Source organism: Pistacia vera, unplaced genomic scaffold (genome assembly GCF_008641045.1).
Source record: "Pistacia vera cultivar Batoury unplaced genomic scaffold, PisVer_v2 Contig169, whole genome shotgun sequence".
NCBI lineage: Eukaryota > Viridiplantae > Streptophyta > Magnoliopsida > Sapindales > Anacardiaceae > Pistacia > Pistacia vera.
The window spans coordinates 838,285-855,177 of record NW_022195779.1 but is presented as its reverse complement, the minus strand read 5'-3'; the positions used below and the strand labels follow the sequence as shown (position 1 = coordinate 855,177).

The following is a 16,893-nucleotide window of genomic DNA, read 5'->3' as shown; positions in this document are numbered from 1 at the left end:
GTTTGGGTGTTTAGTTAAATTAGCAAACCTAGGGGGTTTTTTAGAAATTTATAAAAATCTAAAATATCAAACTTTCAAGGGCATTCTAGTCTTTTCACGATTATCAAACAGAAATCACTAACAGCACATGACGAAATGTACCTATTTGTCATTTTAAAACCTTTTGAGTACCACTTTGTCGTTAAGGCAAACCTTGGATATGTGTAAGTCGTTCTCCCTTTCATTTTACTTTTGTTTTTATTTTTTTCCTAATTTTTGAATGTTACATATTAACATGCGTATGTTGAGGTTTTACCATTTATTTAATGATNACGGCCTAGAATTCAAGTGTAGCTACTTGCAGATTAGAGACTTTTCTTTCTCCGATAAATGAATACTACAAAATTAGATCAAAATTAAATCTTATCAAAATATAATATAGGTAACCACCCATCGTCATGATCAAATGATACGATAGAGACTCTTAGATATATTACTCAAGAGATTTTAAATTCAATTTCTCTTAATTGATAATAAAAGTAGTTATTAAGGTTTATCCTGTCATCGGTGGATTATGATATAGGAGCATTACCAAAGTCTTTTAAAGAAAGGTTATCTTAACGTAGGTCTGCTTCTGGCCTAGATCAACATAAGTTAAATAGAGTCTCTATCATCCTGATTAACGAATCAAGGTTCATAAGACAAAAAGAGCATTTTGTAGGTCCTTATACTCATTATGCCTAGCATTGAATAGACTAGGTACTCCCCTTACCAATATCTCAAATCCCATGATCCTGAACCGATCTGACTTGCGATCGCAAATCCCAAGTGTGTCTATGAAGAGCGGATCGAATTGTATTAGTGTCTATAATTGATTTCTTCTGTGTAATACTAATCGATAGGACCTCATTGGTAAGTGCTACAAGATCTCGTGCACTGGAACCTATGGTTAGGGACCCGAATCCATTAGTATGGAACATTTTCTTTTCCAAGTGAAATCCCCTAGTATATGAAAAAGTGAAAAAGTGCTTTCGTTGTTGTGGAATAAGAAGTCTTCTTATCTTAATGCATGTATTTAATTTATTCAGGGCTATTAGAGTAGGATCCACTTTTTGGGGAATATGAGTCGAAGTAATAACAAGAATATTTCTAGTAGAACATCTTTCACAATCCCTGGAGAGATAGTTCACTAATAGACCGAGGGATAAGTAATTCGACTCATTCACATCCAGATCATGAATGTTTGGAATCCATATTATGCAAGGAGACATTGCTTTTGCTAATTCGAATTGAAGGGTGATATAAAATCGGTCTATTTCCGACATCATATCGATAGTTAGCACATTCATCATAGTTAGAAGCTCCAGCTCCGTACCAAGGTCACGATCGATATCGTCACTAGCATCAATATCGTCAGTAGCATTAATATTACCGGAGGACTAGTTGAGACTTGAGAGTGATGGCATGAAGAGGCATCTTCATCTATGCTGCAATATTACTATCAACTTTGTTGCTAATTAACTGATTATATTCTCATTTTAATATCTTTTTCTAAAGAAAACAAACTCGAACTCACAAAGGAAATCATAAAAGAAAACGAACCAAAATCCTCTGTAATGTAGTAAACTATATGAATCAAAGCAACTACACAGCGGGTATATAGAGGAAGACTGCCACCGTTCCTCAAGCGATTTTCGTACCACCTTTTCGGTATGCTTAACAGGGGCCTGATTCAACTACCCCTTCCACAAATTGAACAGTAACGGAGACAAAGGTGTTTCCAGTTTTAATGGTATGTCATTGACGGTCGTCACGTATGCATCTGCTTGTTTGATCATGTGAGGATTGTGTGAGGAGACAAATGTGAACAAGGACTGGAATAAGGAAATTTTGGTAGTGTTGGCCTCTACATTTGCCTTGGATTTGATTTTAATATGGACTCTGGAATTCTGCAGTGACGTGGAAGAACGGAAGGTTGATTAATTAATTTCCTTGTGCTTGAAAGCTCTTATACTATGCATTAAAGAAATTCAAAAAAGCGGTTCCATCAATCGAGCTATGGTTCATTGAACAACCTATGGAGGTATAAGCTTATCCAGCAGAATCATCTTAAAGTCTTCTTGATTATCTGCTGCTTCTGGTTTCACTGGTTTTGTAAAGACAGAATGGAAAGATGAAAGATCCCATGGTGTCAAATAATAAGGCTGCTTCATTTCTTCTGAAAAACTTAGTGGTTCAACGAATACTTACTTTTATCCCAACCAAAAAGAAAATATTTTCAACTCATTGGCCTACAAGACTGAGCACCCAATCTGGTTCACCTTTTGGACATCAAATAGCCCCAACAAACATGTTGCCACAAAGGCAAGCCGAGAGGAAAAAAACTCAAAATCTTAGATGAAGGGAACATTGCATGTCTTATCCAAACAATGAAGCTGACAATCGGTCATAAACTACTCAAACATCTTGCCAAAGTTAAAATAAATTCAAAATTTAAAAGAGCAACGTCTGGTCACTAAGGCAAAGCAAAGGGTAAATCATGTCTTCACAAAGACAAGAACGGGACAACTTGCTACAAACCAGCCATGTATCTTCGCACAAAAGCAAACCAAGGGTAAATAAATTCATAATCAAAAGGATATGTGTCAGTGTGTGTCTTTTAAAAATCATGAGACTAATATTTAATTATACCAGCAAAGTGTTCACAAATTTCTGTAATTTTTTGTGACACTTGAAAATTCCAAATATTGCTTCTTTTGTTCTCCTATATTTTCTAGCCAACTAGTCGATCTTACTTTTTGGATAATAAATAGTCCCTTTGCTATCTTAAGCAATGAATCAAACAAATGTTTATAAATTGACCAAGCATCCTCCAAAAAGGGAAAATGGTACAATTCTTAATTATGCAACAAACAGATTTTTCAATAACCAATCCAACTGTATGCAACTAATTTCCTACTATAAGACTTCAAAAATTCAAATGTTGCCACTATGTAGCCCCATCATTCTCTAAAGCAAAGACTGAAACAATTGGTTAAAAACCAACCAGGCATCCTGGCCGCACTGGCAAACCAAGGGTAAGTGGACTCAAGGAGACAAATATCTATTATAAAAAAGCAAGTTTTCCAAAAACAGAAAAAACTATATTCAACAACCAATTTCTACATGACTTCAAAAATCCAGGCAGCCACAATTGGTCCAAGCAATGAACTTGATAACTCAATATAAACCAACTAAACATCCAGCCACAAAGGCGTGGCAAGAGTAAATAAACTAAAATTTAAGACTTTTAGCTGAAATGCATGTTTTCTCCCAGCAATGAACTTGACCATTTGGGCTAAACACATCTTGCTACAAATGCAGCCAATTGATCCTTATTTTAGACACTAAATGAACCCATCGTTCTCTTAAGCAATGAATCAAACAAATGATTACAAAGCATCTTGCCACAAAGGCAGCAAGTCAAGTTTGTAACAAAAATTCTTAGCTCTTGATCCATTATAAACTAAATTCTGGGTTTTTTTGGAAGAGTCCTATTAAGCAAAATCTGGATTGTAAAGAAGATTTATGTCAAGTAATTTCTTGGTACGAGTTTGTAGGGCCTTTTTAATATCAACTAAACAATATTTAAGTCATTGATTTACCATAATTGTTATGAATTTGTGTCACAAATTTGAGCTACAATAATACAGTTTTAATTACTGTCTAAGTTTCAAATACAAAAAATGAAGAATAAAATATCAATAAAAGCATTTTCTGCTGTGACATGAAGAAAATATGTGGTAGATTGCAATTGTTGCAATAGTAGAAAACAAAATTTCATTGTTCAACTTATAATGAAGACGCTCTCGTTGCGCAGGGTGCATCTGGTTCTAACAAAGGAATAAAGTGAATTTAAGGAGTGACTTTGTAATGTACATTATTTTTGCAAGCTATTTTGGTTTCTCAAATGACGTCGAAGACATGGATGCGTGGTCTGCTTTCTATTTAATTTGAATAATATACGAAGATTGACAACGGATATTGAAAACTAAACAGCTTGTTTCAATGGCACTCAACATTCAACAATATTATTGCTTGTATTTCTTATTCAAACTAAGGTAAAATGAAATTGATCACCACACATGAAGGAAAGTAATTTTAACTGATTGGATCAAGAAGTAGCTTCCATGAATTCTTGATCAGCTTCAAGAGCTCTCATGGAATTTGATGGAAGACATACCTCCAAATCAATGCTTCCGCCTCCCTCATGCCCCGGATATGCTGAAACTTTCCCATCAAACTTGTGCGCATAGCCACTGCGAAGTGCCACTGCTTTACCCATCCCAAACTCAGAACCGTACTTGTTGAACCTAGGTGAACTCCCCATCATTATGCTATATGGATCGAAGAACCTGTCCACCTGGTATATGAACGGACACTGCCTCCATGCTTCAAGCCACTCACGTATCGCTTTATCACTGTGGCTAACCACCGCCTCGTGCAACTTCCAAGCTGCCCATCCAAGATCATGTTCAAGCAGCTCACCAGCCGTCGTAACCCCTCTCAGTGCTTGAATTGAATTTCCAAAGTAATACTCCGACAATGGTGGTTCCAGTCTTGATCTGTTATTGGCGGCTAACCTGCAGCTGGTTGTTTGCTCGTGTGGTAGATTTCGTGTCCGAGTTATGGACCTCCACATAAGTGCAGATAAGGATTGATAGGAAGAGATTTTTTTGGTTTTTGCCTCGTCATTGGCCCTAGCTTTGATTTTAGCTATTGATTCTAATGAAAAGTGAAAAACTCTCTCTAGAAGTTGTGGGGATTCGAATCTGCTGATGAACTCATCATGACGAGTGTATGGAAGGTTGATAATTGGATCATGACCATCTGGAAACCAGCGCTTGATTATGGGTAAATTTGAGGGAGACTTACTAATCTTGCCTTGTCCTTGAAAGATCTCAGACCATGCGTTGAAGAAATTCCAGAAAGAGTTTCCATCACCTAAGCTATGGTTCATGGAACAACCTATAAAGATGCCATCCACCATTTCTGTTACTTGAATTGATAGCAAAGATGTGGTGTGACCATCATGGTTGATAGCTCTATCATGGTCAAAGAATGATTGAACCACCACTGGTACATAAGTGGGTGAAAGGATGTCAGAGATTGACAAGTCTAAAGATGCGTGAATAAATTTAGCTCCGGGGCTGTCATTGCAGTCTACAAAGACCACATAAGAAGGTGGGTTTTGGGTAGTTACTGTCTTAAATCGGCCAGCAAGAGGGTAGTAATGAACGAGGGTGACAGAAAGGGAGTGCTTAAGCTTATCAAGGAGAGTACTGATAAAATTTTCTTGAGCGTATGCTTCTGGTGGTTTGGTGAAGAGAAGACCTTTCTGGATATACTGAACAGAGATCATGGCAAGATCCCATGGTGTCAAATAACAAGGCTCCTTCATGTCTTCTGAAACATATTGTGGTTTGACAAAGCATTCTGAAATGTGTTTAACAGTAATGAGATCCATTTTTGCAGAGTTTTTTCGCCTGCTCAACAACCTAAAGTGGCTCTTTTGCTTTCTAAATTGTCCCTCCTGCTTTGGTAGTATAAATAACAGTAAGTCAAGGTTGACCTCGTCTAGTCTTCATTTATTTTATTTGTTTAATACCATTCCTCGTTAATTTGTTTTCTTTTTGTTTAATATTTAATTCATCATTCCACTGGGGTAAGGAGGGTAGATATTAGATAAAACCTTAATAAAGGTTAGAGTATATAGAACACTTGAATTGATCATAGCTTCGATAGGTGTATACTCTGAATTTGAAAAGTAGCCGGCATGCAATTTCAGTTGGTTTCTTTGTTACCAAGGAGTAACAGGTGCAGGGCCGCCTTAAAAGACAGACAAATTCTGTGTTTTTATTCATCTTATTTCTTGGAAACTTCACTATTTAACAATAAAAAAAATTTATTCCCTTCTCTTGATTGTGACTTATCGCCTAATCCCCGGAGTGGAACTTGAAATAATCAAAGGAATTTATTAATTTATGTTTTCTTGTTTAATAAGAAAATTAGAAATATTTTATTTGGCAGGTGGAGGATTAATTCTAACAGTCAATTCAAAATTATTAAGAAAATTCACCAACCGAGAGTGGTGAAATGGTCAAAATTGAGTTGTTGGCGAAGAATTCAAAGACCAATTACACTTATGACTTAACCGTAGCTGTAACCCAGTTGAAATCACAAGTTTATATTCCAATACATAGAGCAGAATTATGAAATTAATTTCCTTATTCTATCATCTTATTCTCAAAAAAATGTTACCACAGAAAAGTTGTCGAATAAATTTTCTTGTTCAATTATCTAAGTTTCAAATAAATGTTAAAATGTTGTCACATCAATTATGACATAGATACAAACTTTAATAGTTTGATAGAACTTGAAATCAAGGTCCGGATACGTTGTTGAAGGTCCATTCGAAAAAAAAAAAATGCAATAATACCATAATAAATATAACCAAAAACATAAGTACCAATAGATTAAGATAATGCAAACCAGTCAACATAGCAGCATGTCAAGTTCTAGCAAACTACGAATTCTACATGACAAAAACAGAACATAGCTGAGTTCAAACGTCATAAACCTACATAACGTACCAAAAACCGGACTTAGTTTCAATCACACCAAAAAACTTAAGAAACAAGATTATCATTCAATGACAAAGAGGCCAGTTGATCCGATGGGCTGTTAGCCTGCTGTGCAGCAACACTCCTCAGTACCTCCATGGCCTCTGCTACTTTCGCCTTCAATGCCTCCGGTGACTCAAGAAGATGCAAGACCTCAGTCTGGTCCATCTCCAGAAGCATACCTGTAACTTTAGCTGCCGCATCCCTTTCCAGCTGTTCCACAAGAGGGTATAAGCTTTCACCCAGCAACTGTCCATAAACCAACAATGTTGTAAAAATCTTCACCCCCAAGTCAAAAGTAGTAACAGAAGAGCACATATGTAAACAGATATAAAGATACATAAACATCAACTTACCGTTCTCTGCTGCTCTGGTGATGCATTTGCAAGGGCAGTAGACAATGCTGTAATTGGCATAGGTTGTCCAGCAGCAGCATCTCGCATGGGCATGCCCCCACCCATGTCATATGGAACAGGAAGCATACCTCCAGCAACACCAGGCATTGGAACTTCTGGCATGTTACGGCCAGGTGGGTATCGATACATTCGTCCTCTAGGAAGCATCTGGAACAAGCAAATTATATTTGAAAACTTATGCAAACTACAAATCACTAAAAATAAAAATCCATAAAAAGAATTTAAACAGACCTGCTGCTGCATCACAGGTAGTGGCTGCTGGGGCTGTTGCACAGGACCGACCCCACGTCGCCCTCCAGGTCGCTGGCCTTGCTGACCCTGCTGAACCACTGGAACAAAGAAATTTGGCATTGGAGCCCCACCAGGCCTCATTCCAGGAACAAGTTGCTGCTGATAACCAAATCCAGCCTAAAATGGAACATTTAGGATAAAAATGTCTAGATCATGAGACAGAATGTTAAAAAACGGAAAAAAAAAAAAAGAAAAAAACATATTCAGCCAATCTAACTACAAGGTGCTGTAACCCTGATACTAAAATAATTCAACCATATAGAATAAATAATCAATCCCTAACATTTGACCAATGATCATTTAAATTTATTTAATTCTTCAACAGACCAATAGATTGGCATGAGAGAAATGCCAGATTTACCATAAAGCCCATAAATTAGATTCACAACAGAGTTTGATTCACTTGAAAAAAGAAGACAGCATATGGAACTAGAAATAATGAGTTATTGCATCAAACTTTTGCAAGTGTCTGATACACCCTCAAAAGGCGTTTTAAGGAAATCATCAAAACCACTTGATCCGCAGGTCAGTTTGGCATTAGAAATAGCTGAGCTACAAGGGAAGGTTTAGATGGGTTATTTTTCTTCCAAACAGTCTTCCTGAAACAACGGCCATAAGATAAGAACCATATGTGCCTTATTTATTATTAGACAAATTATTTGTCTTCCAGCTTTCAACATCATAGAATAATGTTTGGGAGAGTTACCGACAGCATGTTGAAGGGGAAATGTTTTTGAAAAGAACAACTGAATACATTGGCAGATAGTCCGTGTAAGGCACAACTGATAAATTAGAAGACATAAATAGAAAAGGGAGAGCATAGAATAGAATCATCTTCCAACCATTTATGGTTGGGCCAAGTAGATCATACCAATAACAGAAACGAGGTGACTCAACAATGCTGTATCAGAAAAGACAAAAAAGTATGAAAAGTAAAGAAACAAGTAAAATATGGAAACTATGGCTCTAGGGCAAAAATTCCTATCATACAACTAATTCCCCACACAGTGCACATTAGATTCATGGGAGAAGCAAAAACTTTAGACATGTGCCATATATTTCCTTATGTTCAATATAAGGTAAAAAAAGTCAACAGTAATTATGAGTATGGTAGTCAGATTGGTTAAATGATAGACAGGTCGAATACCTGTGGAGGCATCATGGCTGGTGGTCCTTGGCCATATAAAAATTGTTGGCCAAGGCCTGGTGCACCAGGAGGGTACATTGGCATACGAGGTGCAACAGAGGGGGCCATAGCAACTGGTCTCATTTGTGAAAATTGAACCTGCCAAAAAGAAATACAAAATGGAAAAATTATTGCATAAAACTACATGACCAAAAACCCAGGAATGCTTATACACAAGCAATCCAAACATTCTGTACAAGACATATACCACATAATAAAGTGGTATAAAAACTATTGTGGCTACAATTTCACATAAACTACATCGTAAAATACACAAATAAACAATTTTAAAATGTAATTGATTAAAACTATATTAATTTTGATTAAACCAAGTACCAATTTCAAACAGCACCCAAATAAACCTAAAGATGAATTGGCAGCAAATCAGCTTAAATTATGCTGCAGTATTACACAACAAAAGAAAAACTCCTACCACAACAGAAATTGTACAAAAGAACACTTATATTCGAAAACAGAAGGCTTGATTCTAAACAAAAAGCACAGGTTTAAACTGTATCAAAGCAGAATTCATATTTGCTACAGAGACTCTCTTTCTTAAAGCTAAATGATAAAAAAATGGAGAATACTAAAGATACCTGAAGCCTTGCTCTTCTCTCTTCTTTCCTCTGTGCAAGTGCAACATAAAGTGGCTTGCTAACAACCATTTTACCATTCATCTCTGCCAGCTGTTGGCAAATAATGAAAATGGATATAAAGTTTTGCTCAGACAATAATTACATATAAATAATTCAGACTTACCGCTCGAGATGCTTCTTCAGGAGTTGTAAATGCCACGAATCCAGAGCCTTTACTGATTCCACTTGGATCACGCATAACCTATAAAAGATAGAAATGTAAAAATTTTATTGCACGCCACCAAGAAAACGGACATTGAATAAGTGCTACTGATTTAAAAAAATATATATTTCAAAAAACATAATCACAAACCTTGCAGGAAGTAATTGTGCCAAACTCTGTGAACAATTCCTTCAGTTTTTCATCATCAATACTATCATCCAAGTTCTTAACATACAAATTCAAACCTTGAAATTTGTCTACAGTTTCCTTTATGCTTTGCTCAAATCGCCCTTTCAATTCAAGCTCTCTTTCAGATTTTTTCTGAGCTTTTCCAACATACCACTCTTTATCATCAAATTTCTTGCCATTAAGAGCATCAACAGCATTAGCAGCATCATCTGCATTTTCAAAATTGACAAATCCAAAACACTTGGATTTTCCATCTCCATCCCTCATCACAACAGCACTAGTAATTGGTCCATATTCACCAAAAACATTCTTCAAATCTTCATCTGTTGTTGTTTCAGAAAGATTTTTCACGTAGACATTATTGAATTTTGCTTTACCCAATGAACTATCCCTTTCATGCTTACGAAGAAAATGTCCCACATACACTTGTTTATCATTAATAAGCATGCCATTTAGCTTATCAATAGCACTTTGAGCAGCTTCTTCAGTGTCAAACTGAACAAAACCATAACCTTTGGATTGCCCAGAAGCATCAGTGGCTATCTTGCATGAAAGAATGTTTCCAAATGAAGAAAACGTTTCGTGTAATGCTTTGTGGTCAATAGTCTTATCCAGATTCTGCACTCAAAATAAACAAACACTGATATAAACAAATAGACAGCACCACTAGAAACAGACCACAATAAGAATGAAAACATACCTTAATAAATATGTTTCCAGTACCACTCTTGCGGATACTAGGATCCCGATGAGAATACATGATCCTAATGGGCTTGTTATTCAGAGGAGTGAAGTTCAGCACATCCAATGCCCTTGCCGCTGTAGACAGCAAAAAATCAAACAGCATTTTTCATCAGAAAACGAAACATTATAAAACTTAGCCGCCATCAAATTAATTAACCAATAATTTGTCTTACAAGGCATCATAAAACCCTCGCACGTGTCTCCTACAACAGTAGATACTACTGTTTCATTCAAGTGACAATGTACCGATTTCAACTGTATTTATATTATGTTAACATAGGGTTGGTAATACTACTTGTCTACTTATTCAACAAATAAGCAGAAACAATGTAAATAAGTGTACTGCTGCTAAGTTTAAGTACCTTCGCTCCTACAAATACATAATCTATGCTTATTAAAAATCATTGCTCCAAGCCGTTTGCAAGTAGCTTAGCAATCCAAAGTTGATTTGCAAATAATAACTAAGAAATTCACTAGCGTAATGAGTTTTATAAATGTAAAGCCAAGCAAACAACACTCTAATCAATAATTAACAGATACAATACAATAAATCGGTTCAATTGTAAAAATACCAAAAGTTATGATACTGACCATCTGTGGGATTGCTATAATTAACATAACCATAGCCAAGTGATCTCCTGGTGCTTAGGTCCCGACAAACCCTGACCGATACGACTTGGCCGACCTGGTTAAACAGATCGTAGAGTTGCGAATCGGTCACATTAAAATCGAGATCGCCAACATAAAGCGACGTCGTAAGGAACTGGTTTCCAGCCGCCACTCCGTTCGGCCCTGATATTGGTGCCTGATGCTGAACCTGAATCTGCGCCATCGCCAAAATTCTAGATTCTTCTTTCTCTTTTCTTTTTTTCTTTTTCCGCTTTTTCTCTGTTTTTTTGTTTCCCTCTCCTCTGGTAACTTTTCAAGCTAAAACCTAGAGAGATAACAAGACAGTAAATCTGACTCTAATTAAATTCAAGAGAACAAAACGCTAAAACTGAGGATTTTTGCAGTCTACTTCTTTTGATTTTTTTGTTTTTTTTTTTTTTTTGAGATTTTAGAAGATAGGAGAGGAGAGGGAAAGGTAAGTGGGATAGATCGTCGGAGATCCGAACGGAATCGGACGGAATTCGACGGAGGAAGAAACCAAAATATTTTTTAAGGTTTCTGAGCGGGAGGGCAGAACAAACTGCACCGCACCGGCTAAAGTATAACTGTGTGGTTTATATAGCGAAGTTACTAGAAGAAACCCTAGATTGATTTCAAAATGAACGCGAACTGTCTGATGATAGACACCTGTCAGGCTGTCACTTCTCTGGGACGGTTCCAGTTAAGAGATAATCGGGTATTACGTATGAATAAGTAACCGACTAACGACACGTCTCAGAATTACTACCTGCCAAAGTTATCTGTGGTTTTTCACTTATTTTACCGTGCTTAAAATTTGTGAAATTATAATTTATAAATCACCCAAAAAAATCAGTATTAATTAATCGGAATTAATATTATTAATTAATTATAAATACATTGCCCCCAACTTATAATTCATAGAGTTAGGAGTCGACATTATCAAGTTTCTGTGCAACCATCCGATAAAATACTGTAATTATATGCTATAAATATGGAAAGATTGTGTTAGAGGCGGACTTATCATTTATCTGTACGTGGGAGTTTTGACTCGATCAATAGTAAAACCGAAAGGGAAGCAGTCAATCAAAGATAATCGTAGTCCAAGTTAAGAAGAATCATTCATGGAATGGGCCTGACGGTAACAGAACGATTGCTCCATGTAGGCAGCCGAATTTAAGCCCGAACTTTGGGCATGTTTATTAGAGAGCCTATATCAAAAGCCACATCCTAGCCCATATTGGAAAATGCCGTTTCTCAAGCCTCGGTCCTGAACCAGTGATGCCTATTGAGCTTTGCTTAATGGGCCTTTAAATCCGTCTTGAACCCGAGCAATAATGTTCCTTTCATACTAACCCAGCCTTCATCCTGAATAGAAATGCCGATTTTTATTCTGTATATATTTGTTATTTTATGAGGTGCAACCAAGATTATGTCGGTACAATTAATACTATTAATCAATAATGTTAAAGATAATGGTGCATCTTCGACTGTCTCTTCTAAATAATACATTTGAGTAATTAATGTTTGTAATGTACATATAAGAAAATAGAAAAGATAATGGTGCATTTTCGACTGTCTCTTCTAAATAATACATTTGAGTAATTAATGTTTGTAATGTACATATAAGAAAATAGAAAAGAAAATTCTATCCTCTCCATATGAGTGTTTCCTTAAATTTTCAAAAATTATATATCATGTGTCTATTTTTAGTTAGTCATGTGTGATAAAGATTTATTATTATTATTATTATTATTGTTAATAACTAATCTCACATTTTGTATCTTTTCCTGATCAAAATTTAGATCTGGAAAACATACAAGTTCAAAATAGAAAACCAATTCAATAGTTAAATTAACTGTTACGAGACACCAATTCAAGCTTATTAACCAGAGCAACATGATTTCATAAAAGGGACTAAGTTTTAGTTTGAGATTGTTATAGGTTATCTCATAGTCATTTATGGGTTAACTTTTAAAATAGGCCGAATAACATCTTCTCACCCGAAGTTTGCCCTAAAGACAATTTCGTATCCAAAAGTTTGAAAATGACAATTACCCACCGGCTGTTAAGATCTGTTAAACAGTTTTTCACCCTACCATTACGATAAGTTAGTAAAATTCGTTCAAAGAAGGATATGATGGTAATTTTCCATGCGGCAAAAAATAATTGGAAGAAATGGTGGCCGACGATAGGGAAAATAGCCCTAAAAAAATATAATCAATCAACAAAAAATTCATTCGGGTCTGATTCTGGCTTCCCCGACCTCCACTAACCAAAACCCTCAAAGTTCCCAAGCCTCTCCTTCCACCATTCTAGGGGTGTAGCTGAGCCAAGTCATTCACAAATGGCTCGAGCTCAGCTCAAGCACGAGAGGCTTAGGTGTTCTTTCGAGCTGAGCTGAGCCACCGAGTGCTTGGCTCGATAGGGTCATGAACTTTTATAGGCTTGAAAGGGTATAAGTGTAAGATTTTCATGTATGAGGTGCAAGTTTTTCAAGTATGAGGGGGGTGTACGTGATTTATCATTTTTTATATAAATTGTTTTAATTCCAATACCCAACATATTTTTCTTGAACAGCCACACTTTCAATCTCCTTTCTCCAACAGCTGACACTTTCCTTCTGCTTTCTTTTCTCCTTCCTTTTTCTTCCCCCTTCTTTATTCTTTCCTTCTTCTTCCTTTAGCTCTTCTACCTTGGTTGAAGAATCCTATTTCACTCGTCCCTTTTCCAAGCCAACTTTTCTTCTCCGAAATGTTTCACTCACAATAGTGAAGAATCAATGTCTATTCAAAGTTTACGATGTTGGAGTGATTGAGAGTAGCCATTTCATAAATGGGTCTGCTTTCTTGAATTAATTTTATGATGAATTTGAGTCAGTAAAATTAATTTTCAGGGATAGAGAGAATGTGATTTGTTTGTTAAGGGGTACAAATTTTATTTATAATTATAGATGTAATTTTGATGTGAAATTTTTGTTGGGTATTTTGGTAGATGGATGTATGGTAATTTTGATGGCACAAGGGATTTTGATTTTGGATACGAAGAGTGTGAGCAAAGAACTTAATCTTTTGAAGAGAAAGAGAAAAAGTGAACGAGCCGAGCTCGATCTCAAGCCTTGTTTTTACAGCTCGCCAGGCTCGAGCTCGAGCTTGAACTTAATATATTTTTCACGAGCCAAACTTGAGCATCGAGGTGTTTGGCTCGGCTCGGCTCATATACAACCCTACACCATTCGTCAGCAATCACAAAGTTAAGGTTTTGTTGTTCTAAGCCAAATTACTATGACAAACAGTTGCGTTGGTGCGCGCTGGGGATGGAGGTCATTGATTACGACCTTTTATCGAGCACGTTGTGTGCATGCTGGAAAATGTCAAAGGAGGGAGCCTTGAGGAGCGCCAACGACCAAAAAACACAAAACCACACAAGTAAACAACTCTTCAACAACAAGAATTCCAACAACCAACTCCAAAAGAGCCTAGGATCATCAACAAAAGAGTGGCAACTTGCTGGTTGGGGAATTTTCACAAACAATTGAAGGTCGGGCAAAGACAGAGTGGTGCACAACAAACGATGAGTGTGGGGGGGTGGGGAATAGTAGTTTGGGTTTCAAAAAAGGCATGGTAGGGATTAAAATGGTGGTGGAATGGTGGATTTCCTGTATGAATATCGATTGAAATCCAACCTCAAATATGGGTAGTTGTGAGGAAGAACAGTGGCCAGATTTTGGTGATTAATGGGTGCACCGGTGTTGGGATTAGGTGGGTTTGAGTGAGGGAGGGCCAGGAGGGTGGATGGAGGTGGTTTTGGGTGAAAAAACTGCCATAAAAGTGGCCAAAATGTCGATGGCAGCGTTTGCTAACGTGCATCGTTGAGCTAAAGAATATGGGAGGAGTTAGGGTTTTTTATTTTGTATATAGGGGGCAAAATGACATACGTACCCTTTGACTGTTTTTGAATTTACCAAATTAATGAAAAGAATTAACGGTTGGTGGCTAATTGTCTTTTTCAAACTTTTTGGGTACGAAATCATCTTTAAGGCAAACTTCGGGTGGAAGGATGTGGTTCGACCTTTAAAATAATCAACTTTAAAAATAATTTATGAATTGTTTGTTTTGATTAATTTTAAAATTATTTTTTATTTTAGGGAATTAGATATGACCAATCCAAAAAGACCAAGATAATATCCTCTAATTAATTTTATTTTCTACTATTAAACATATTAAAATTTAATTTTTTTAAATTGTAAGAGGCGTTTGGATCATATAATATTTCATTTTAGGGGAATGTTATATTAATGAAAAAATAGACCACCTTGAAGATTACTAGGAATATTTAGAAAATGTGTTTGGTTGGTTCGAATAAATTGGTGAATAATATATTTGGTTGAGAGGATAAATAGGTGGGTATGTTATATAGATTACTAAATTGCCCTCCTTTTTAAATATTAATATAATTTTTTTTTTAATCATCTCTTTTAACCCCCTACATTTGAAATTGTGCTAAAACACCCCAACTATATAAAGCTTTAATTTATAACAAAATCACCCCCACCTACCCCAAGCCATTGCCGGTAGCTAGCCATCACTGCCAGCTGCCGTTTGCAGTCGACGGAATGGCACACAATTGGCTATATATAGTTGGTTGGGCGCTGACGAAGCCATTTTCAGCCATGGATCACAAATTCATGGCCGTTTCATAGCCAAATCTATGGCCATTTCACGACCAAAGATGTGGCTGTGAAAAGGTCAGATCTTTGGCCATTAAATGGCGGCCATGCAACGGCTATAGGAACAGCTAGATCTGGTTGTTTCCGACCATGGATCTATGATCCATGGTTTGAAAAGGCCTTAACAGCGCAAGACTAGCCAGATCCTGCCAGCCGTGTACCATTACAACAACTGACACTGACAGCCGACGGTGGTGCGTAATGATCGCCAGTGGTCTTGGGTGGTTGGGGGTATTTTGTTAACTTTTATACTTTTTGTGGCTGGGGTGTTTTCACTAATTTCTCAAATACAGGGAAGCTGGGCTAATTGTTATTTAATTTGGTAGATATTTAAGGGCAATTGTGTCCAAAATGGTTTTTAATTAAGTGCAAAATAGGTATAAAAATCAATTACCTAGTAAAGCTTTAATCCCAAGGGTGGAGGAGGGTATTAGATTAGCCCCCGCATTACCAGCAGTAAACACTAGTTACAATAAAAAATTCATATGATATTTTATTACTTGCAAATCAAACACCGAAATCTTACAACATAAACAAAAATTACCCCCATTATCTTATATGCCCCCTATCCAAACGCACCCGAAGAGTTTAAGAATTTTAAAAAGAGCAAACGACATGTTCCCACCCAAGGTTAAGCGAAATACCAAGTTCTCACCCCTGGTTTCATAAATTCCATTTTCCCACCCTTAAATTAACAGAAAAATGTTGAATGAAATGATGAAAGGGTAAAATAGTCTTTGAACCCACACCATTCCAAACCACACCACAGCCTTCCTACTCCTCTCCCTCCCTTATTTCTCTCCCAGATCCAGCTAACATCACCCTACCACTACCGCCTCTTCCTTTTCTTTTTCTCCTCCTACCCTTCTTCGTCTCTTCCTCATACTTTCTTTCTTCTTCCCTTTTCTTAACTCTTCTTACTTCTCGAAATAGGCTCCGCAGCGGCTGGATTTGGCTGCCTTAAGGCCATCATGCAGTGGCCAGATTTGGCCACAGCGTGATGGCTTCCATCTGGCCACAGCGTGATGGCCTTATGGCAGCCAAAATCCAATAGCCTCCACCTACTATCGGGATACTCCGCTGCTGACCTTTGCCCTTCCAGCCATTTTGCTTCGTCGCAGACGACCATTTCCACAATTGCCGTTGCTGTAGTTGTGTTTTGGAAAATTGTTGTTTGTTGGATTTTTGTGAGAGATTGAGGACGAATTTTAATTTCTGGTTGATTTTTTGGAGTGTTTGATTGTTTTTGCTGCATATTATTGGTTTTTTTAG

At 36.8% G+C, this 16,893-nt stretch overlaps 2 protein-coding genes across 2 annotated transcripts; both read right to left on the bottom strand.

The window, feature by feature from the left end:
- Positions 1-4,002: 4,002 nt before the first annotated feature.
- Positions 4,003-5,523, bottom strand: LOC116125654 (uncharacterized acetyltransferase At3g50280-like). The gene has a single exon (XM_031411376.1). It carries the CDS (start codon positions 5,483-5,485, stop codon positions 4,133-4,135), a length of 1,353 nt encoding a protein of 450 aa, XP_031267236.1. The 5' UTR covers positions 5,486-5,523; the 3' UTR covers positions 4,003-4,132.
- Positions 5,524-6,466: 943 nt separating this feature from the next.
- Positions 6,467-11,097, bottom strand: LOC116125579 (polyadenylate-binding protein 2-like). Its single transcript, XM_031411282.1, has 9 exons — positions 10,857-11,097; positions 10,222-10,340; positions 9,483-10,139; positions 9,294-9,371; positions 9,131-9,220; positions 8,496-8,633; positions 7,289-7,465; positions 6,998-7,204; positions 6,467-6,890 (listed from the first exon to the last, which is right to left on the bottom strand). The coding sequence occupies exons 1-9, from the start codon at positions 11,095-11,097 to the stop codon at positions 6,648-6,650; spliced, it is 1,950 nt and encodes a 649-aa protein (XP_031267142.1). The 3' UTR covers positions 6,467-6,647.
- Between the last annotated feature and the right edge of the window lie 5,796 nt (positions 11,098-16,893).

Excerpts from the sequence above, each read along its gene's own strand:
- LOC116125579 (XM_031411282.1), bottom strand. The coding sequence starts at position 11,097 with ATGGCGCAGATTCAGGTTCAGCATCAGGCACCAATATCAGGGCCGAAC. Across the intron at positions 10,341-10,856 it reads TTATAGCAATCCCACAGATG|CGGCAAGGGCATTGGATGTG; the intron begins GTCAGTATCATA and ends TGCTGTCTACAG. Across the intron at positions 6,891-6,997 it reads CACCAGAGCAGCAGAGAACG|TTGCTGGGTGAAAGCTTATA; the intron begins GTAAGTTGATGT and ends GTTTATGGACAG.
- LOC116125654 (XM_031411376.1), bottom strand. The coding sequence starts at position 5,485 with ATGGATCTCATTACTGTTAAACACATTTCAGAATGCTTTGTCAAACCA.